Here is a 23,390-nt window from a genome sequence, read left to right as displayed (position 1 = left end):
TTAATCTTTCTACTTTTTCATGGGTAACTACTCTTATTAACCTCTGTATAATTTTTGTACCAACATCAACCCCTCCACCCCCCACAGTCCCTGACATCCACAGCGCCCCCCCCCCCCCACCCCCCCCAACTCCTCCAGACTTCCTGCAACTACTCCTTTCCGACTACGTCCCACTCAACACCACCCGACTATCCTCCAAACCATTAGGCCATCACCTCCACCCCCAAATGCCTACCCGTCCCTTCCTGGCCCCCTAACTACCCCACCCTCTGACAACACAACACAACTACCCCACCCTGCGGCTACACCCCCGCCCTCCCGACTACTCCCCAATGCCCCAACTACCCATCCGACCCCCCTGGACCCATCTTACCACACCCCCGCAACCCATCCTACCCAGCCCCACAATCCATCCTACCACACATCGATTGCTCCCCCATCCCCAATCCTACCCACTTACCTTCTCCCTGCCTTCTGAAGAGATTTAAAAACAGGACCTTTTAATTTATCTGGTGCCATATAAGCAGGGTATGGGTACTCTTCCACTTACAGGATTTGGGAACCAGGTACACTGCACAATTCTCATCAGATTCTGATTGGAAGAGCAAGTGGGGAATGTGAAGCTCCTGACCCGAGTAAATACAAGGGAGTGCAGTGGCAATCTAGCTGTAATTGCCGCCAGTGCCTCTCTCTCTCTCTGAATCAGAAGCTCTGGATTCAGGCCCCACTTCAGGACTTGATGGCCAAAGAAGGTGTATTAATAAGCAGTCAACTTGAAAATCCTTTTGACATACGCCAACAGCAGACGCTAAGAGCAAGAAAGATTTCTGGTCAGCTGCGTGACATCTGCCATCACTATCCATAGCTGCAAACTACAACATGCAAGTAAAAGTGCATGTAACACACTACCAACCACATCAAACCAGAGGAGGATCTACCCTTGGATGTCTTGTTTCTGGATAATTGCTGAGTATATCTAATATTTTCTACTCATCTTTTAACATTTGGGGATTCAACATAGTGCTCTTCTCGGCACCCTATCTCAAGTATATATGTTTTTTTATGATGTGGCCCAGAGTTCTTCATATCTGGTCATAATAATGCATCTCTAATGCTGAGCATAAACTCCAGCGATTTCAGTTTTAACCACAGATATCAGTACTCTGTTACTTCTTTAAAAAAAAGCTTCACTCCAGTATATAACTCTTATTATTCTTCGGTTCCTTTCTAATCTCAATTCCATTCACTGAATACATAAGATACATATTTTTGCCCATATGATGCTTTACATTCCTTTTTAATTTGTTGAGTTTGCTCCATTGCAAAACCAGTACAGGTCCTCCAAATCTTCAGCTTGATCATCTTGACTCCATGACTCTCATTGTTTTACTGCTGTCAGCAAACATGAAAGCTATATTGTCGTTTCAATACCCAAGTCATGAATTTAGATTAGAACAGGGTCCCGGCATAGTTTACCATGGGATCCCAAACAACATGAACTCCCAACTCGTCATTGTAACTCTCATTGGTACCTTACTTTACTTTTCTAACATAAAAATCCATATTCCACTCTGGACTTTTAGTTTAATTATGTCTTTCACATGTAACAATGCAAAATGCATTCCAGAGATTATATAGGCTATACCAATGAAAGTTCCACTATCTATTTAACACTATCTATTTAACATGAAATTTCTTAGAAAGAATCACACCTTTCTTTCATTGCTATCCAGATGCTTCCTCTTCCTTCCTTATACAATTGCATCTAATTGATTATAAGCTGCTAACCAGGGGCTGGTTTAGCACATTAGGCTAAATAGCTGGCTTTTAAAGCAGACCAAGGCAGGCCAGCAGCATGGGTTCAATTCCCGTACCAGCCTCCCCGAACAGGCACCAGAATGTGGCAACTCGGGGCTTTTCACAGTAACTTCATTTGAATAAGTGATTTTCATTTCATTTTCAATCGCGACATTATTTGATCCAATTCAGAAATGTAAGACAGGATTTTATAGGCCACCCCATTCCCCTTTCCTCCACCCCCCGACCGAAAGATCCACCCCAAAGCCAGCTGCCCTGCAGTCATTTTACACTAGGAGCATAGAACATAGTGTGCAGGCCATTCAGCCCATCGAGTCTGCACCGATCCACTTAAGCTCTCACTTCCATAACCCCTCCTAATCCTTTTGGACACCAAGTGCAATTTAACATGGCCAATCCACCTAACCTGCACGTCTTTGGACTGTGGGAGGAAACCGGAGCACCCGGAGGAAACCCACGCAGTCAAGGGAGAACGTGCAGACTCTGCACAGACAGTGACCCAGCGGGGAATCGAACCTGGGACCCTGGCGCTGTGAAGCCACAGTGCTAGCCGCTTGTGCTACCGTACTGTCCAGTCTTAATTGTTTCAGAGTGAGACGTCTGCCCCCATCTGAGGAGGTCCCGCCTTGGAGAGCTGCCTGTAGTCAGATTTGCCGACAGCTCTGCAGTCCCAGCAGGATCAGGTTTGAGCAGTGGCCACTACTGAGACTATGGACAGTCCTGAAAAGGTAATGAGGCCAGACTTCAAGGTAAGTCTGGGGCTTTAGATGTGTGTGGTTGGCGGACCACAGCTGAGGGGTGAGGGGTTCTGGGTTGAGAGGTTAAGAGGGCGGACCGTTAAGGGACGGGAGCTCCACCCTGACAAGTGCATGTCACCACCCCACCCCCCCGCCCCTTCCAAACACCATGTAGCCCAAGTGAAAGCCGCTGGGCTACCTACCCAGCCTGCGGCTTCTCCGGCCAGGGGTAAAATAGCAATAGAGGTGAAATGAGGCCCTTCCAAGTGGCCAGTAATTGGCTACTAGTCTCAAGGGCAGTTAGGCTGCCTGACACCTTCACCATCCACTGTAAAATTGGAGACAGGTCATGGGTGGGTGGGAAGGCAGTGGGAATGCCATGCATTTTATTTTTCAGGCCACCCCCACCCCTTACCTTTAAATACACAGCCAGGGGGCTGTGAAATCCAGCCCAAAGGTACATTTGCTGGCTTTCAGTAATGGGAAACAGCAATAAGATCCAATGTTTCCAAATTGGCCAATTCTCTCACTGGTCTCAATTAGAACCTTATTTTAGAATATATGCCAACTTGACTCAGGGAATGTGTGTTTTCTAAATATTTTTAACTAAGCAAGTGCCTCTGTCACACTGACTTCAAAACCATCTGGAAAGTTGTATCGCAAATTATCTTCTGCTGAATACTTCACAAAAGTCTAATTTTCTGTTTTATCTTCAGTTTATCTTCTATAGTTTCAAGTTCTTCTTTAACTGTACTGCAGTCATATTTATTGTACACGGTCTCCTTCAATAAACTCACCGATTAAGCCCATGAGGCAAGAGTTCTTATTGTTGAAGTCTATTTCAGCAATTGCCTATTTCATTTGAGTTCTTCACTTCCTTTTAAGTCTGATTCATATTTTAACAACCACGTGTACTTTACATTACTTTTTGGGATGCACGATTGATGATTAATAATAGACTGCAATGTCAATTCTAAGATGCAGATACTTTATATAGTATATATGCACTCTGAGGTACAGAAACTCTACTTCTTGTAGCTGACAGCAGTAATTACCCTTGTAAACAATTTTCAGTGAAAATGTGTTGGCACAAAATTAGCAGTTTGCATATGTAACTACAGTAAATTGTAGCATTTTGTGAGGACTAAATGGCGTTGAACATTTATTTTAGCCCTTCCTACTCTCCCATATGTTCTGGGAGCAGAATGCTCAAGAGAACAAGAATGCAGGAGCTGCTGCTGGCATTTCACATCACGAACATGGAATTTAGTCATTTGGACCCATTTAAATAATATGAAAAAATGCATAACAGATGGAAGGAAATGGAGGCAATATCCATTCAACTGTAATTGCTGGCCATGGTCTATTTATGGAAGATGAACTTTTTAAACTGCTTTGTTTTATAACAATATTTTCACAGAAGACAAGACACTGATCATGGATTTGCAACTGCAACAAGAAAAATAGTTTTCACTAAGGCAGGGTTTTTCAAACTCGGGGTCGCAACCCGTGGGTGGGACACGGAGAGATCAGTCGCGGCATTCCCGATCGCGGTGGAAGAGTCCAACGGCTGCAATCGACTTTTAAGAATGTTGAGCGTGACTGGCCTTTAAATACAAATGTTTGAATCTTCCAGCAAGAAGCGGTGGCAGAGAGCAAGTCACGAGCATGGCGCCCTGTAAGTCAGTGCTTTGGGCTCAAAATCATGGCGGAGTGATTCCTTCATTTGTAGCAGCCAAAGAGGGGGCCAAAAACACAAACAGGCCAGGATCTCACAACTGAATCTCCTGGAGAGCACTTCTCATGAGAGTTCAGGGAAGAATAAAGCAACAATGGTGTGAGCTGTATGCAGAGCTCCAGGGCTTCTGGTGAACACCCGACAAAGTAAAAAACCGAAATCAGGAACAAAGAGGTATAAAAATGATATATCGAGGAGCGGCTTCCTTAATTGTGCCAATACAAATCAGGATGCAAAGCCCGTGTGTGTTTTATGCAGGGTGGTATTGGTAAATTAAAGTTTGAAAATCTCAAAACTTCAAAGTGTTCAAGGACAAACCACTTGATTTTTTTCAAAGAATGCAAGAACTTAAATCGTCAGCTGAAATCCTTAGCGGAAACATAACATTTAATGACAAAGCAAGTGAGATTGTGAGGATCAGGAAGGCTCATCTGTTTCATTATAGGTAAGAAATAACGGTGGGTCACAATGATCGGCCGGCCTGGGTGGCGCAGACCGGCCAGCCTTGGTCACGGAGATCTGGTGATAGACAGGTACCCCAATGCTGGCTTCAACTGGGTCTTATTTTTAATTAATTTGTTCATGTATGTGGGCATCACTAGCTAGCATTTATTGGAAACACCTAATTACCCACAAGTGGTGCTGAACCACATTCTAGAACCACTGCAGTTTATGCAGTGATGGTATTTCCGCAGTGCTGCAAGGAGTTCCGGCAATTTGACCCGACAACATAAATGACAAAATGTGTTGGTGAGTTGTTGCAGTGCATCTTGTAGATGGTTTATGCTGCAGCTACAGTGCTGCTGGTAGAGGGGGTGAATGGTTACATTGATGGATGTAAAGGGGCTAATCAACGGGCTGCACTATCCTGGATGGTGTTGAGCAGCATGGACTCAATGTGCCGAATGGCCTTTTGTGCCAAGATGACTATGGCATGGTGTAACTTTCATACATCAAGTCAAGTGTAGAATAGTCCACCTCACTCCTGATTTGGGTTGTGTAGATGGTGGAAAGGCTTTGGTGAAATACCCTTTGGCAGAATACGCAAGTCTCTACTTTGTTCTTGAAGCACTTATGTGGCTGGTCCAATTAAGTTTCTGGTTAATGATGTTTACGGTGGGGAGGATTCTTCTACGGTAATACTGTTTAATGTCAAGGTGAGGTGATTAGTCTCTCTTATTGGAGATGGTCATTTCCTGGAGTGTGGTTGCCACATATCAGTCCTAGTCTGCCTGCTGTTCAGGTCTTGCTGCTTCCAGGCAGACTGCTTCATTATCTGAAGTGTTGCAAATGGAACTAAATACTGTGTAGACATTCCTGCTTTTGATTTCATGATGAAGCAGATGAAGATTGTTAGGCCCAGGGAACTCCCACAGCCCATTCCTGCAGAAGTACAGGGAAAGTTCAGGGGAGTGAGACTAGCTGAAATGCTCTTGCAAAGGGCCGGCACAGACATAATATGTTGATTGGCCTCTTTCTGCGCTGTAACCATTCTATGATTCCAGCCTTTTATTCCAGATTGAATTTAGCTACCCGAATCCAAATACTCCAGGTGCTGTGATGGGAATTAAACCCATGTCTCTAGATTACTCATCCAGTAACAAAACAACTATGGTACTGTACTCAGCGGGGCCAGGGCTCCTCAACTGTTTCGAAAAGCTTACCTAACATATCTATGGCATGCTTGTGCTGAGTTCTGAGTGGAAGCTCAAGTCATTGTTGGCATTTTGCGAATATTAGGTGGGTGGAAAGGTACTCTATACTGGTATCTTACTCTCTGGATGCGGATACTGAAGTACATTCAGTACTGCCTACGTTAATGTCTCCATTCTTAACATGTTTGGTAACATTCATTCCCATCTGATAAGAACAATGTGCAATTTGTATTAAAAGTTATAATTTTGAATTAGTTTCAACAGCTTAGAAGTCCTAGAAAAATCAAATGCTCTCAAAAGAAGTTATCAAAACAACTTTCACCTTTCCATCAGCTTTGCTATGCAGTACGATGTTGGCTTTCTCAGTTGCTAAGAGTACACTGATAAGAAAGGACTAATCTGAGAAAATTGTTCCCTCAAAATGGAGAAGAATTTCCCTTGCAATGAAAGAGGTAACTTTCTACAGTAGTATTCTTTATCCATGATCCTGACAGTATAGATTGCGATTTCATTCTAAGAGTCAGATTTGCTAGTCGTTTAATGATGAGAAGGATATTGTCATATAATTTTTGCTGGATAAATGAAGAAAGATGATTAACATGATTTAGATTTTTTTTCCATTATTTGGTTGCAGTCAAGCACTAGCCAAAGGAGAAATCTAGGCCAAAGTTTATACCCACTAGACCAACGATATTTTTAGTTGTCAAAATAAATAATGATCCAGAATTTACAGTTACAATGATGGTGAAACAGACAGTGTCAATGTCGTTACTGTGCAAACGTGACAACAACATTTGGTGTCTGCAGATAAACACTAAAATCTAGAAGTTTGCGTTATTGATATCCTGCTCCTGCACACTGTAAAACTGAAAATATTAAGCCCTGTTGGATAGAGGTGGTGCTGAGTTTTTAAATGATGTACCGAGTTTTTAAATGATGTACCAAGTCTTAATTATTGTTCAAATTTCTCTGGCCTTGTAAAACTCCAACAGAAGAATATTTAAAAATTCCATGTTTTTAAAATAATAAAGTTATTTTTAAAGTTCACCCCATGTGTATTTTGCAATCTTCTATTAATTTCCTGTGCAATTATTAAAATGTGAAATATAATCCCCACTTTTTACTTTCTGCTTTGCTGCATGAGAAGTCTGAAAACTGATTGCTAGTCAACCTCTGCTGCTGGATGTCAGAGATTCACGAATGATGTCACACTCAAAGTCACAATGAAATTGAGAAAGTCAATACTCTACAGCCCACTGAACCTTTGAAGGCAGCTTTTCTTGAGATTAGTTTTGAATGCCGTCCATTTCAATGAACATTCCTTTCTAGGAACAAGAAATCAACTAGGGAATCGTCCTCACCTAAGCATTTGGGAGCAAATCCGATCTGTCTCAACTATAAATTTTATTCCTAAGACCCAATACCTGTATGTGAAAACTATGTTTGAACAATGCCATCCCATTAGTGGTGTAGCGACATGGGCGACACAGTGGCTAGCACTGCTGCCTCACAGCGCCAGGGACCGGGTTCGATTCTGGCCTTGATTGACTGTCTGTGTGGCGATGTGTGGGTGCTCTGGTTTCCTCCCAGAGTCTAAAAATGTGCAGGTTAGGTGGATTGCCATGATCAATATGAAGGGTATGGGGATAGGTCGGGAAAGGGGGCCTAAGTGGAGTGCTCTTTCAGAGCGTCAGTTCAGACTCAATGGGCTGAATGGCCTCCTTCTGCACTGTAGGGATTCTATCATGTTTTCCTTAATAAATAGTGCATTTTTCAAGGTGGTTTTGCCATCAAAAAAGAACATTCTACAAAATGTTCAATTATTCATAAGCATCAAATTCGCCATTCAATAGTCACACACTATTTATAATTATAAAACATTATAAAAATATAGAATAGAAGTTACAAGAAGCAGTGTAATAGTCAGACCATCACAGAAAATGAGGACAATACAGACAAGACTAAATTAAGCTATGCTATGAAACAGTTCAAAAGGATTTGATTATAATTTCATTACAATAAATTTGTTTCAATTCATTTGGTGTATATACAGATAGGCATGCATATATAACTGTGCTGAACAGAAAACTAAATCAAATAGTGTTGTATGTTGCAAGCACCTTCGAATACCCAAACTATACTCTTGAATAATTAAAAGCTGCACTTACTGACTTTGTGTGTCCAGTTTCTTCTTGTACCGGTAATTCTCTCCTACCTCTTCTTCAGTATCAGATGAACCAAAGTAATCACCTAGAGTGAAAAGATTGTTTGAAATATTACAATACAACTTGGGAGCCTGCAGCTGTGTCGGAATATTTTAAACTTGAATTTGTAAATAAAAAATAGATTGGTTGTCAGATTTAGAAATCGTAATCCAAAAACAGATCATTTACTATATCAAAGAATTAATATCACTTTGACCTGCACTATGTATTAATTCTTCTGTTTAGATCAAGTATTAAGACTTCTGCCATGTCAACAGTTTCTACTGCATTGCCAAGTCATGTTAATAGTTATAATGGTTCCTTTAAATGTTTGATTGTCAACATTTTTAAAAATCTATATCATATCTAAGCATTTTACATATTTAGCAGAAATATTCTCAATCTCAAGCCTTCCTTCATAATAGTTTCTCCTCCTTGGTATCATCCAGGTGAATCTCTACTGTATATTCTCTGTATGGTTTTCATAATCTTTCTATTCTAGAGACAGGGCAGTGCTATAAAAAAAAAGAATTATCTGCCAGCACAGAGTATCAAGTACTGCATTTGCCAATTAAAGTGTAACAAACAAAATTAATGTTTAAATGCAACAGCTTCCTTTACAGCAACATGCAGTAAAGTGAAAAGAACGAAAATTGATCAGATGCATGTGCCTGAGTCTAGTCTGACAATTTATTCCTGTATAGAGACATCAAATCTCACATGGTGTTTCTAACCTTAAGTTGCCAAAGCAGCCATGCACCCTGACAGCTTATGCCCTAATTCATCTTGAAAACCAGGCATATCGCCATTCTTTCACTGTCGCTGGGGCAACATCCTGGAACTCATCCCTAACAGCACAGTGGGTGTATCTACACATCAAGGAGGTATTTCCAGGATATGTGCAAAAGAATCAACTATTATACACTTTAAATAGGGTCAGCATTTTAGTTCCCCTTCTGAACATAGGCTTTTATATGTACAGTTGGTAAAAGACAATGGAAACTCATTATTACGAGTGTAAGGGAGGAGGTCTAATATTTTAGACAATGTTTGGATTTTCTAAATAACGTATAAGAACATGGTCATAAGAAATAGGAGCTGGAGTAGGTCATCGGCACTTAAGAGCCTGTCCCACCATTCAATAAGAATGACTAATCGGATTGTGGCCTTAACTCCACTTTCCCACCTGCCAGAATCTCCACACCTCCCTAACCCACCACATTGCACCGCCCTGCCATAATCCTCACCTCCCTGGAAATGAAAAATCTGTGTAACTCAGCCTCGAATATATTCAATCACACAGCCTTCACTGCTCTCTGGGAAAGAAAATTCCAAAGACTAATGACCCGAGAGAAGAAATTCTTCCACATCTCCATCTTAGTTGGGAGACCCCTTATTTTAACACTGTGCCCGCCCCCCCCCCCCCCCCCCCCCCCCCCCGAGTTGCAGATTTCGTCATAAGGAACAACATCCTTTCAGCATCTTTCCCGTCAAACCCCCTCAGAATCTGATATGCTTCAATAAGATCAACTCTCATTCATCTAAACTCCAATCAATATAGGCCCAACCCACCATCCATGGAATCAGCCTCGTGGATCTTCTCTGAACTGCTTCCGAGAGCATTTGCTCCTGAAGTAAGGAACCAAAACTGTGCACAGTATTCTACATATGGTCTCACCAATGTTATAATAATCAGAATATTTATTAGTGTCACAAGTAGGCTTACATTAGCACTGCAATGAAGTTACTGTGAAAATCCCCTAGTCGCCACACTACGGCACCTATTCGGGTACACTGAAGGAGAATTCAGAATGTCCAATTCACCTAACAAACATGTCTTTTGGGACTTGTGGGAGAAAACTGGAGCACCCGGAGGAAGCCCAGCATAGGGAAAACGTGTAGACTCCGCACAGTCAGTGACCCAAGCCGGTAATCGAACATGGGTCCCTGGCACTGTGAAGCAATGTGCTAACTACTGTGCTAATGTCCTATAGAGTTGAAGCAAGACTTCCTACTTTTCTACTCTACCCTCTTGAAATAAAGCATCACATACAAAAAAATATATACAGAAAAATATTAGATCCTCACTGGAAACTGTTTTCTAACAAACGGCTGTTTCCTTTTGGATTGGATTGGATTTGTTTATTGTCACGTGTACCGAGGTACAGTGAAAAGTATTTTTCTGCGAGCAGCTCAACAGATCATTAAGTACATGAGAAGAAAAGGGAATAAAAGAAAATACATAATAGGGCAACACAACATATACAATGTACAATTCAACCAATAAAACAGAAATGCTACTTCTTACCCTCAATAATTTGGAGAAGTTTCTTATCAGATAAAAGTGTCAGTTGCTCCAAACATAGTGCCTTAATTTCTTCTACAGAGCAATTCTGCTAGAGACAAAATACAATTATTCCATTGCAAGAAATAATCCCATTGCATTATCTGGGCAAAAGCTAATATCACACAACTGTAGATATTAATAAAATTAAATAGGGTTATAACCTGTGCAATTAAGATGATTTAGGAATATATTCATTCCTAAAGAGAGAAATCACTGCCATGTGACAAAAGACATTGGACATGAAAGAAACGTTTTAACCAACTTGAAACACTTGGCCACTGGACAAGCCTCAAGGTATTGAACAAACTGAAGGGATTTAGGGCAGATAAGTCTCCAGGACATGATGGCCTGCACCCTAGGGTATTAAGGGAGGTGGCAGCAGAGATAGTGGATGCATTGGTTATTATATTTCAGAATTCCCTGTATTTTGGAAGGGTCCCGATGGATTGGAAATTCAAAAAGGGAGAAAGGCAAAAAGTAGAAAACTACCGTCCGGTTAGTTTGACCTCTGTGGTGGGGAAGTTGCTGGAATCAATCATTACGGAGGAGATGGCTGAACATTTAGAAAGACAAAGTTCAATCCACCATTGTCGGCATGGTTTTATGAAGGGTAAGTCATGCTTGACATACTTGCTTGAGTTCTTTGAGAACATAACCAACAAGGTGGATAATGGGAAACCTGTGGATGTGGTATATCTAGATTTCCAGAAGCATTTGATAAGGTGCCGCATAAAAGACTGATCCAGAAGGTAAGATCGCAGGGGATTGGGGGTAGAGCCCGAGATTGGATTGAGAATTGGCTGATTGACAGAAAGCAAAGGATCAGGATAAATGGGTCCTTCTCTAGCTGGCAAACTGTATCCAGTGGGGTGCTGCAAGGGTCAGTCTTCGGACCTCAACTGTTTACAATTTACATAAATGATCTGCAAGCAGGGGCAGAGTGTAACATAGAAAATTTGTGGATGAAACTAAAATAGGTGGGAAAGCAGGCAGTGAAAAGGAGATAAAGATTTTACAGACTAATATAGATGGCTAGGCGATGGAGTTTAATGTAGGTAAGTGTAAGGTTATCAATTTTGATTGACAAAATAGAAAGGGAAATTATCTAAAGTAAAAGCAGATTCAATATGTGCCCGGGGGTCTTTGTTCATGAATCGCAGAAAGTCGGTATGCAGGTGCAGCATGTAGTAATAATAATAATCATCACTTATTGTCACAAGTAGGCGTCAATGAAGTTACTGTGAAAAGTCCCTAGTCGCCACATTCCGGCGTCTGTTCGGGGAGGCTGGTATGGGAATTGAACCCACGCTGCTGGCCTTGTTCTGAATTAGAAGCCAGCTGTTTATCCCACTGTGCCCATGTAATTCAAAAGACAAATAGAAAAGACAAAAGACAAATAGCGTTTATTGCAAAAGGACCGGAGTATAAAAGTAGAGAAGTGGTGTTGCAATTGTATAGGGTGTTGGTGAGACCACATCTGGAGTATTATGTCCAGTCTTGGTCTCCTTATTTGAGGAATGATATGGTTCATTGGCAGCAGTTCAGAGGAGGTTCACCAGGGGTTGACGTACGAGGAGAGATTGAACAGTTTGGGCTTATATTCGCTGGAGTTTGGAAGGATGAGAAGGGATCTAATCGAAGTATATAAAATACTAAATGGGATTGATGAAGTAAACGTAGGCCAAATGTTTCCCCTTGTGGGTCAATCTAGAATGAGAGGTCACAGATATAGGTTGAGAGGCGAGATTTAGAACTGAGATGAGGAGGAACTACTTCTTGCAGAGGGTGGTGAATTTGTGGAACTCCCTGTCACATAATGCGGTGGAATCGGAGTCATTAAGTGATTTCACGAAGGAGATAGGTATTTTCTGATTAAAAAACGGGTTAAAGGGATATGGGCAACAGGTGAGGAGGTGGATTTGGGACCAGCAAGAGATCAGCCATGGTCTGATTGAATGGCGGAGCTGGCCGAAGGGCTGAATGGCCAACATCTGCTCCTAATTCCTAAGTTCCTAAGGCGCTTTATGGGTAAATGCAGTCAGACATATTAGCTTCTGAGACCCAGGGAATTCCAAGTTTCGAACAATTCCATTGGAGATCAACTAGCATTACTGAAAATTGATTCTGGATTAATTTAGTGCCTTAATTTCCTGTCTTCTCTTAGTCGACTTGCATTCAATCTCTTTCGGATCCACCTGAACATTATTATTTATTTGAAGTGGATTATCAGTGGACATATTACAAATATTAAGCTTTGTTAAAATTTTATTTTTGGCTTAAGTCAAAAGGGGTCGTGATGGATATCAATTAAAATTGAGAAAAGTCTATGCAGCTGTTTGGACAAGAAAACCCATTCCTCATTTATACCCCTGGGGGAGACAGTGACTTTCACAGTACTATGGCATATTTTGTGTGATGATTTTGTTGTTACAGTACCTTTAATATATCTGGGAGCATTTTCTGAAGCTTTTTCTCTCCTATGACTCTGAAGCACTGTTCTAACATTTCTTTCCTGTCGGAGATGTACGAACTGATCGGCTTCAAGGTAACATTGAGGTCAAGGCCCCCTTCTTCCAAGTCACTGGCCTCATTGGTCATCTCTTTTTCCGAAGCAATTCTTCCTGACTTCAAGGACGTAAAACAGTTACAGAATTGGAATTGCAAACATAATTCACATTAAAAAATTATTATAAACTTAATAGAAATTAATCCCAATGCAACATGGAAATAGGAACAAAAATACCACGCACAATATTGAAAGAGGTCAAAAAGTTCTCATTTACTGATTCTTCGAAAGCAATTTAACCTCCAGAAACAAATTATACGCCTAGAGAAAACTTTCTGAACTGTAAAAGCACAGTAGCAAAACATTGGAAAAACAGAACATAACAGCTGCAACTCCTGATGTTGTAACTTCCCAATTACTCTGCCTTGTCAGGAACAATGGAGCAAGAAGGTTTGCATGCAAATCTTTGGACAGTACTACTTAGCTCACTTGGCTGAATAGCTGGTTCATGATGCTGAGCAAGGCTAGCGGCGTGGGTTCAATTCCTGTAGCAGCTGGGGTTATTCACAAAAGCCCACTTCTCAACCTTGCCCGTCGCCGGAGGTGTGGTGATCCTCAGGTGAAATCACCACCAGTCAGCTCTCCCCCGCAAAGAGGAAAGTAGCCTCTGGTCATCTGGGACTAAGGCGACCTCAATGCTGGACTCCCACAGAGAAGTGAGGAACTGCTGGGTGCTCTGCTTCACCGAGCCATGGCTTACTCCAGCCACACCAGACTGCGCCATCCAACTCAAAACCCAAAGGCTTCTCGATCCACTGGATGGATCGCACAATGGCCTCAAGCAAGTTGAAGGGCGGGGGTGTTTGCCTCCTCATCGACACCGCCTGGTGCTCGGATGTGGTGTCCCTAGCGTGCCACTGCTTCACAGACCTTGAATACCTGACCGTGAAGTGTCGCCCTTTCTACCTCCCACGTGGATTCATCTATGTACTCATCACAGCAGTCTACATCCCACCCCAGGCTGAAGTGAAGAAAGCACTTGACGAACTACACTCCACCACCAACAACAAAGAAATAAATCACCCTGAAGCCCTGGCTGGAGACTTCAATCAAGCCAATCGCAGGTGGGTTCTACATAAATTCCATCAACATATCTCCTGCCCCACCAGAGGTGCAAACACCCTGTACCGCTGCTACATGAGCATCAAAAGGTGCCAACCGCTCCATTCCCCGACCACACTTTGGCAAATCCGACCACAAGTTGGTACTCCTACTTCCGGCTTACAAACAGCAACTCAAGCATGCTGAGCCAGTCAAGAAAATCGTGCAGTGCTGGTCCGAGGCATCAAAGAATATCCTCCACAACTGCTTGGAGTCATGGCAGCTAACCTGGACGAGTACGCAACCACCGTCACAGACTTCATCACTAAGTCTGTCGAGGACTGTGTACCAAAGACGACAATACGGCTGTTCCCCAATTGGAAACCCTGGCTTTACAGAAGGGTTCACTCCCTTCTGAAGTACTGTATGGAGGCGTTCAAATCTGGCGACCCTGACCTAGACAAGAAATCCAAGTATGACGTACGTGAAGCCATCAGGGACGTCAAAATAATACCGGACCAAACTAGTGTACCAGGCCAATGACACAACCCCATGACATCTATGGCAGGGCTTACACGTGATAACGGGCTACAAAGCAAGGCCAGGCAGAATCTCTGGTGCTGGAGCATCCCTGCCCGATGAACTGAACAAGTTCTATGCCTGCCAATACATCAGTGCGACCCGCCCCAATAGCCCTGGACACACCCATACCCATTATTACAGCCTCAGGAGGTTAAGAGCTGCCTTCTTGAAAGTGAACCCACAGAAAGCGGCAGGCCCCGACAAAGTCCCTGGGCGAGTACTCAGATCCTGCGCAGACTAGCTGGCGAGTGTATTCGCAGAATCTTCAACACCTCACTTCTTTGCTCCGAGGTTCCCACCTCCTTCAAGAAGATCACTTTAATACCATCACCCAAGAAGAGCAAGGTACTATGCCTCAACGAATACTGACCGGTGGCCCTGCCGAGCGGCTAGTCATGAGACAGGTCAATGCTAGCCTCCCATATGGTCTCGATCCATTGCAGTTCGCCTGCAGATGCTATCTCCATGGCCCTACATTCAACACTCGAACACCTCAACAACAAGGACACCTACGTCAGACTGCTATTCATCGACTACAGCTCCACCTTCAACACTATTATCCCGACAAACTCTGCAATATTGGACTTCACCGCTCCCGGTGCAGCTGCATCCTTGACTTCCTCACCAACAGACTACAATCTGTCAGGATAGGTAACAGCACCTCCTCCACAAGAGTCCTCAACACAGGGGCCCTACAAGGATGTGTGCTGAGTCCTCTATTGTACTCCCTATACACTCACAACTCTGTGGCAAGATTTGACTCTAATTCTATCTATAAGTTTGCGGATGATACGACTGTGGTGGATCATATCTCAAACAACGACATGTCAGACTACAGAAAGGAGATAGATCACTTGGTTGCAAGGTGTATCGAAAACAACCCGTCTCTCAATGTCGGCAAAACCAAGGAACTGATCATTGACTTCAGGAAGCGAGGTATGACACACGCCCTGCCTACATCAATGGCTCCGAAGTGGAAATGGTCGATAGCTTTAAGTTCCTGGGGGTCACCATCACCAACAGACTGCCCTGGTCCACTCACGTTGATGCAACAGTTAAGAAAGCCCATCAACGTCTCTACTTCCTACGGAAGCTAAAGAAATTCAGCATGTCTGCATCGACTCTCACGAACTTCTACAGATGTGCCACAGGGAGCATCCTATCCGGCTCCATCACAACTTGGTATGTCAACTGCTCGGCCCAAGATCGCAAGAAACTGCAGTGTAGTGAACGCAGCCCAATGCATTACACAAGCTTGCCACCCTCACATTGATTCTGTGTACAGCTCCCGCTGCCTCAGGAAGGCAGACAGCATTGTCAGAGACCCCTTGCACCCAGCCTTTGCCCTCTTCCAGACCCTTCCATTAGGTAGAAGATACAGAAGTCTGAACATCCAGACTTAGGAACAGCTTCTTCCCCAGTTATCAGACTCCTCAATGATTCTTCCTCTGACTGATCTGTTCCCTGTAACACACTATTAATGATGCTGAATGCTGCTTTTGTCGTATTTGCTTTGTTATTTTGCCCTTGTTCCATACTGTAACTAACTATTTGTCGATGTACTGTGTACTTTTCCGCATTCACTGTAACTATCTACTTTAAAAACAAATCTACTGTGTACGTTTCCTTGGCTGCAGAAAAGAACTTTTCACTGTACTTCGGTACATGTGACAATAAATAAATCAAATCAACTATACCTTTACTACTGTTTAAGGCGGTCATTCTCAAATCGGTGTTTGAAATTCTTCACCCAGAAACATACTGAACCACATTTGACCACATGCAAAATAAGGGAAAGCTCCAAGAAGCAAGGAATTTATATATAAAATCACATTAATTGAACAAGGACCCAAGAAGTGGAAAAAGTATGTACACAAATAGTAATAACCAGTGTCGGTACAGTAAAAGCGCATGGCTAGCAGGAGACCAGTTTGATAGACAGCTGCATCAATGTGCCAGCATCCGACTCGCCTTCTTCCCATATTCATACATCGCCCCCTGCGCTTTCCTCCACTGTGCCTCTGCTTTCCCCGTGGTCAACAGGTCGAAATCCGTCTGGAGGATCCGTCGCTCCTTAAGTAGCCCCTCCTCGGGGGCCTCTGCATACCTCCTGTCCACCCTTAAAATCTCCCCCACCAACCTCTCCCTCTCTTCTCCCTGTGGGCCCTAATGGAGATTAGTTCTCCCCTGACCACCGCCTTCAAGACTACCCCCATCTGCACCTCCCCGTTGTCATTGGCCTCCAAATATCTTTCAATACACCCCCGCACCCGCCCTCACACCCCCTCATCCGCCAACAGTCCCACATCGAGGCGCAACAGCAGCCGCTGGTCCCTCTCCTCCCCCAACACCAGCTCCACCCAATGCAGGGCGTGGTCCGAGATGGCTATGGCTGAATATTCCGTTCCCTCCACTTTCGGGATGAGCGCCCTACTCAAAATGAAAAAATCTATCCGGGAGCAGGCTCTATGGACGTGGGAAAATAAGGAAAATTCCCTGGCCAGCGGCCTGGCAAACCTCCATGGATCCACTCCCCCCATCTGGTCCATAAACCCCCTGAGCACCTTGGCCGCAGCCGGCCTCTTACCCGTCCTGGACCTAGAACGGTCCAGTGCTGGGTCCAGCACAGTGTTGAAGTCCCCCCCCCCCATTATCAAGCTTCCTACCTCCAGATCCGGAATCCGACCCAGCATGCGTTTCATAAATCCGGCATCATCCCAATTCGGGGCATATACGTTCACCAGTACCACCCGCCCCCCCTGCAACCTACCACTCATCATCACATATCGACCTCCATTATCCACCACAATATTCAGTGCCTCGAACGACACCCGCTTCCCCACCAGTATTGCAACCCCTCGGTTCTTCGCATCCAGCCCTGAATGAAAGACCAGCCCTACCCACCCCTTTCTCAGCCTAACCTGATCTGCCACCTTCAGACGTGTCTCCTGGAGCATAAAGGGACTGAAGGTCGATATGGTTAAGTGCGCGAACACCTGGGCACTCTTGACCGGCCCGTTCAGGCCCCTCACATTCCAAGTTATCAGCTGGATCGGGGGACTACTCGCCTCGCCTCCCCCCCCGCCGACTAGCCATCTCCTTTTCTAGGCCAGCCACGTGCCCGCACCTCCCGCACCCTCCAATCCCCCAGGCGGCGGACCCCCGTTCAGACTACCTCTCCGACTTCCAGCTCCCTTTTGGCCAATGCAGAATCAACCCAGTCTCCCCCCCCCCCCCCCCCCAACTAGATCCTCATCTATCCATTTTGCTCCCCGCATAACACTCCCGTAAGTCAGCTGACTCCTGCTGACCCCGGCCTCTCCCACCATTCCATCGACCCCCCAGTGTGAGAATCCCCCCACCCCTTGGCAGTCAGTGTGCGCTCCTCTCCAGCACCGCCCTCCCCCCCCCCCCCCCCCCCCCCGGCCCCGACCCCGACCCCATCCTTCCCGAACGTGGGAAAAAGCCCGCGCTTTCCTGAGCCGGCCCCGCCCCCTCTGGCGCAGCTCCTTTTTGCGGCCTTACCCCAACTCCCCATCCCCGGGCTTCCACCCCCCCTCTTCCTCCATGGGGCCCTGCCCCTCCAACACCGACGCCCACACTCTCCCACAGCCCCCACATCAAATCCAGTCACCCGTCCCCACCCAGCACTCGAACAAAAAGAACATTCCCCAAACGCGGTAAACACAGTAAACATCCCCCCAATTGGAGTCCAACTTTTCAGTCTGTATAAAGTTCCATGCCTCATCAGGCGTTTCCAAATAGTGGTGCCGATCTTGGAACGTGACCCACAATTGCGCTGGCTGCAGTATCCCGACCTTCACCTCCTTCCGATGGAGCACCGCCTTAGCCCGGTTGAAACCAGCCCTCTTCTTAGCCACCTCCGCACTCCAGTCCTGATAAATTCAGATCTCTGTGTTCTCCCACCTGCTGCTCCGCTCTTTTTTGGCCCATCTCAGCACACACACTCTGTCCATAAAGCGGTGGAACCTCACCACTACAGCCCTTGGCTGCTCGTTGGCTTTGGGTCTCCTTGCCAGGACCCGATGAGCCCCATCCAGCTCCAGGGGCCTCGGGAAAGCACCCGCGCCCATCAGTGAATTGAGCATCATGCTCATAGTATGATATCATAGAATTTACAGTGCAGAAGGAGGCCATTCGGCCCATCGGGTCTGCACCGGCTCTTGGAAAGAGCATCCTACCAAGGTCCACACCTCCACCCTATTCCCATAACCCAGTAACCCCACCCAACACGAAGGGCAATTTTGGACACTAAGGGCAATTTTTATCATGGCCAATCCACCTAACCTGCACATCTTTGGACTGTGGGAGGAAACCGGAGCACCCGGAGGAAACCCACACACACACGGGGAGGATGTGCAGACTCCGCACAGACAGTGATCCAAGCCGGAATCGAACCTGGGACCCTGGAGCTGTGAAACAATTGTGCTATCCACAATGCTACCGTGATGCCCCGGCATCGGGCCCCTCCACTCCTTCGGGGAGACCCAGAATCCGAAGATTCTTCCTCCTCGACCTATTCTCCAGGTCCTCAAATTTTTCCGCCCACCTCTTGTGCAGCGCCTCGTGCGCCTCCACCTTCACCGCCACGCCCAAGATCTCGTCCTCGTTCTCCGAAGCTTTTTGCCGCACCTCCCGGATCGCCGCCCCTCCCGATCGCCGCCCCATGGGCCTTCTGGGTCTCCACAAGCTTCTCAATTGCCACCTTCATTGGCGCCAGTATTTCTGTCCTCAGCTGCTCAAAGCAGCGTTTAAGAAACTCCTGCTGCTCCTGCGACCACGCTGCTTGGTCTCCACCTGCTGCCATCTTGCTTTTCTTCCCTTGCACTTTTTCGCTGCACCAGGATCACCTTTTTTAACCGCTCCACTCCTGGTCCAATCCATATAATGTCGGGGGGACCTTACTATCACCTTCCCACACTGGAAGCCGTCGAACAATTGCCGTTGGGGCCCCTCTGAAGAGCCCAAAAGTCCGTTCCCGACAGGAGCTGCCGAACGTGCGACCTACCTAGGCATAGCCGCAACCAGACGTTCTCCCAAGTAGCCAGCTTGATTGTGCCCCACAGTCCACACATATTCACTCCCTGCAGCACTAAAACACCGCAGCCACTCTGTTTTCTATTTACAATATATGGCCCGCAGGCCACAATCTGGCTTGTGGACACACTCCTTCAAAATACAGGTCAGTGAAATGTAAGGTTCTGCAAGGAGTGCTACTCCTCCAATCACAAGTCTAGCATTAGTCAGTATATCAGTGGCAAAGGCAGGAGAGAAAGTCTGTGCTTGGAAAAATAGTTACCACTATGGAGATGAGTGGAACAAAAACAGAAAATGTTGGGACAATCTCAGCAGGTCGGAGAGCATCTGTGGACAGAGAACGGAGCAAACGTTTTGAGTATGGATAACTCTTTGTCAAAGTGAACGGAAAAGAGATTTATACTGTTGTGGTGGCAAAGAGTGGGACTGGATAGAGGGCCAGTGAAAGGTTGACAAAGATGTCATGGACTAAAAGAAAAAGGAATTGTAAATGGTGGTGATAATGATTAAGGAGGGTGCAGATAGTGGCACATTAAGAGATCATAAAGATCAGAATGTGTTAATAGCAGAATAGAGGTAAGCAGTTTGCCAAAGGACAACTTGGAACAGACAGTCCTGGGGGTTGCGGCTGGGGCAGGGAGAGGAGGCAATGGTGAGGGAAAATATATTGATGGAAGAAAATAAATAAAAACGGGGTGAAGGTAGGGGGAAGAGTTCAGTCTGAAGTTGTTGAACTCAATGTTAAGTCCAGAAGGCTGTAACACGTCTCATTAGAAGATGAGGTGCTATTCCTCTAGTTGCACTGGGCTTCACTGGAACATTGCAGCAGGCCAAGGACAGACATGTGGACATGAGAGCAGGATGGCGAGTTGAAATGGCAAGCGAGAGGAAGGTCTGGAACTTGTTGTGGACGGGCCAAAGGTGTTCTGCAAAGTGGTCACCCAATCTGCTTTTAGTCTATTCAATGGTTTTGGGGGTGGGGAAAACGACGGAGAGTAAAGTGCGGGAGATGGGTCGAGAGCCCGGTCAATCCCAGTGTGTGGGAAACCACGACAAAGAAAGCAGCACCGTTTTGAAAAGTGGCATCAACGGAACAGATGAGATAGAGGCGAAGGAACTGGAAAAATGGGATGGATTCCTTACAGGATGTGAACAGCTGTCGTTGAGGTAGCTGTGGGAGTTGGTGGGTTTGTAATGGAGGTGAATGGCTTTGTTCAGCCTGAGGCATGAAGCTTGGCAACAAGTAGAATGGAGGGAGACTTTCGGAGAGGGGGGAGGGGGGGGGGGGGAAGAGAGAGAAAAGAGAGACTGCATGCTAGGAGTGTGCACAGTAAGAAGTCTTAAAACACCAGGTTAAAGTCCAACAAGTTTCTTTGGAATCACTAGCTTTCAGAGCGCGTGCTCCGAAAGGCAGTGATTCGAAACAAACCTGTTGGACTTTAACCTGGTGTTGTAAAACATATATACTGTGCCCACCCCAGTCCAATGCCGGCATCTCCACATCATGCTAGGAGTGGGCAGAGTATGAGAATCTGCCTGCCGGAGAAAGGAGTAGAAATCAGCCCCGCCCCCCCAGAAGGACTACAGGAATCAAGATGGCAAAGTGGCAAACACAGCAACAGTGGGACCAGGGACAGCTGCAGCGTTAGGCAGGGCCGAGGGGAAGTGTTTCGGTAATAATCAACTACCCAATGAACCTCTCCTCAGCTACATTAATCTGCAAACTTCCCGGGCCCGGTGGGCATTGAAGTGATGAGGCGGAGTGGGGGCAGTATGAGATGGAACAGATTGGGGGAAGCTGGGACGGGGGCGTGACCGCTCCTCGCCCTCCGCTTCTTTTGACGCCACGCGCTCACCTCATTAGTTCCTGAATCCGAGTTGAGCCATTTCCTCTCGCCATGACTCTCCTCGCCATGGCTGCGTTTCCGCTTCTTGTCTTTGGCCGATTTCTTACCCGCCATCACCGGCTCGCCGACCGGAAATGGCCCTGGCGCCTGGCCCCGCCCCCTGCTTCCTCTGACCTCCGGGACCGGCCCCCTGTTTGGCCAATGGGACGGGTTATCCCCCCCCCACTCCCCCATTGTGAAATCACAATGCAGCCGGCACCCATTCCACCTTCACATCGCCCCTAATTAACCTCACACAATCAGGTCCAGCATCTGGCTCTTTTGCTGCTCCTTTCAGTATTTTATTCGGTGTTGTTTGCTGGACTTGAGGCTGGAAGAGCTTCTGTTTAAACTGGATTTTCTCCAACCTGTGCATGCCTGTTGAAAAGACCCTGTTCAGCCAGAATTGGAATCAAACCTGCACTGTTGCCATTATTCTGAACCACACACTAGCCACTCAGCCACCTGAGCTAACTACCACTCCCTTGTACTCGGCTATATGGTTTAGCTATTCCACTGGGTTAGTTCATTTCCATCCATAGCATAAAGTGTGTAGTTGTTTTGCATTAATAATTATCTTCATTCCAAATACAATTTCTATAAAATACATTGAGTCAACCAATAGGAGCAGTATTGTGTAATTTAGCAAACGGTATATGAATTATTCAAACCAGAATAAAATCAGAGTTGAAAACAATGTTTTATTTCCATGAAAAGGAACATTCATTCTAAGAAATATCTGAAAAATATTGAATAATCTAGTGCATCTCATGAAGGCAGGAGATTTAGATATTTTTAAATTATATAAGTTTGTTCTTTGTCGTGTTGGGTGTTCTGATGCACAAATGACCAACACGGCTGTAGATGGTACAACTCAGTTTTATTATCTAAACAACTGTAACAAATAACTACTGGCTTGGGTACGTGCTTCACCAACTAACCTGTGGACCCAGCCCTATCACTATCTTAGTGAGGCACTCAGCACATGGTCTACGTCTGAGTGGCGCGCTGTGAGCTCTGTGCTCTGAGCTATCTCCTGGTAGAATGAGCGGGAACTGTGGTGTTCCCTGTTTTATAATGCGTGTGCTCTCACTGGTGATTGGCTGCGATGTTGTGTGTGCTGGTTGGTCCAACTGCCTGTCCATCAATGTGTGATTGCACCATGATATGCTGATGTGGATATCATGACATACCCTTCTTTCACAAAGGATATGTGCCTACATGCTAATAAATAGAAATGTGTACTGAGTGTATCTGAGTATGTGTGTGCAATATTTACAACATGTACATGTGGCTGAACTATATACAGAGGAAGGTGTCAGGTGAAACAGAACAACGAGGTTGTACCAATAACAGAACAAATGCAATCAACAAACGAGAGAAAACTTCTGGAACAATGAACGACAAGAAAAGAAACTCGTTAACAGTACTGTAAAACAATTCAGTGAGTCCAATGTGCTAACAGGCTCATAAGTGAAGTCTCTCAGGTGGGCGATGAATTCGGTTTGACCGCCTCAAGGGTGGGTCAGGATCCACCGGCTGAGGAATGGGCCTGGCCACGGGCGATAGAGGAAGAGGCAGAGTGTCAGGAAGCTCAACAAAGTCAACATCAGCGACAACAGGAGGGCGTGGCACCGGTGCATGATCTCGTAGCGAGCGCGGAAACAGACGAAGGGCCCGCCGATTACCGCAGCGAATGGAGCCATCAGGCATACGAACCAGGAATGAGCGGGGAGCCACGTGGCGGAGAACCTCGGC

General features: G+C 45.5%; 1 protein-coding gene across 2 annotated transcripts in view; it reads right to left on the bottom strand.

The window, feature by feature from the left end:
- The window catches only part of LOC140429645 (caspase activity and apoptosis inhibitor 1), a 64,743-nt gene extending 42,995 nt beyond the window's left edge, over positions 1 to 21,748 (bottom strand). The window contains exons 1-4 of one of the 2 annotated variants that reach the window (XM_072516911.1): positions 21,603 to 21,748; positions 12,936 to 13,124; positions 10,461 to 10,548; positions 8,117 to 8,198 (exon numbers count right to left, since the gene is read on the bottom strand). In XM_072516911.1, the coding sequence (XP_072373012.1) occupies positions 8,117 to 8,198; positions 10,461 to 10,548; positions 12,936 to 13,124; positions 21,603 to 21,707 (464 nt within the window). In that variant the 5' untranslated portion in view covers positions 21,708 to 21,748. The remainder of the gene's footprint in view (positions 1 to 8,116; positions 8,199 to 10,460; positions 10,549 to 12,935; positions 13,125 to 21,602) is intronic. The other variant, XM_072516912.1, reaches the window with a different exon arrangement.
- Positions 21,749 to 23,390: the final 1,642 nt, after the last annotated feature.

The sequence above is a fragment of the Scyliorhinus torazame genome, chromosome 9, assembly GCF_047496885.1.
Source record: "Scyliorhinus torazame isolate Kashiwa2021f chromosome 9, sScyTor2.1, whole genome shotgun sequence".
NCBI classification, from domain to species: domain Eukaryota; kingdom Metazoa; phylum Chordata; class Chondrichthyes; order Carcharhiniformes; family Scyliorhinidae; genus Scyliorhinus; species Scyliorhinus torazame.
This window is presented reverse-complemented; position numbering and strand designations above follow the sequence as displayed.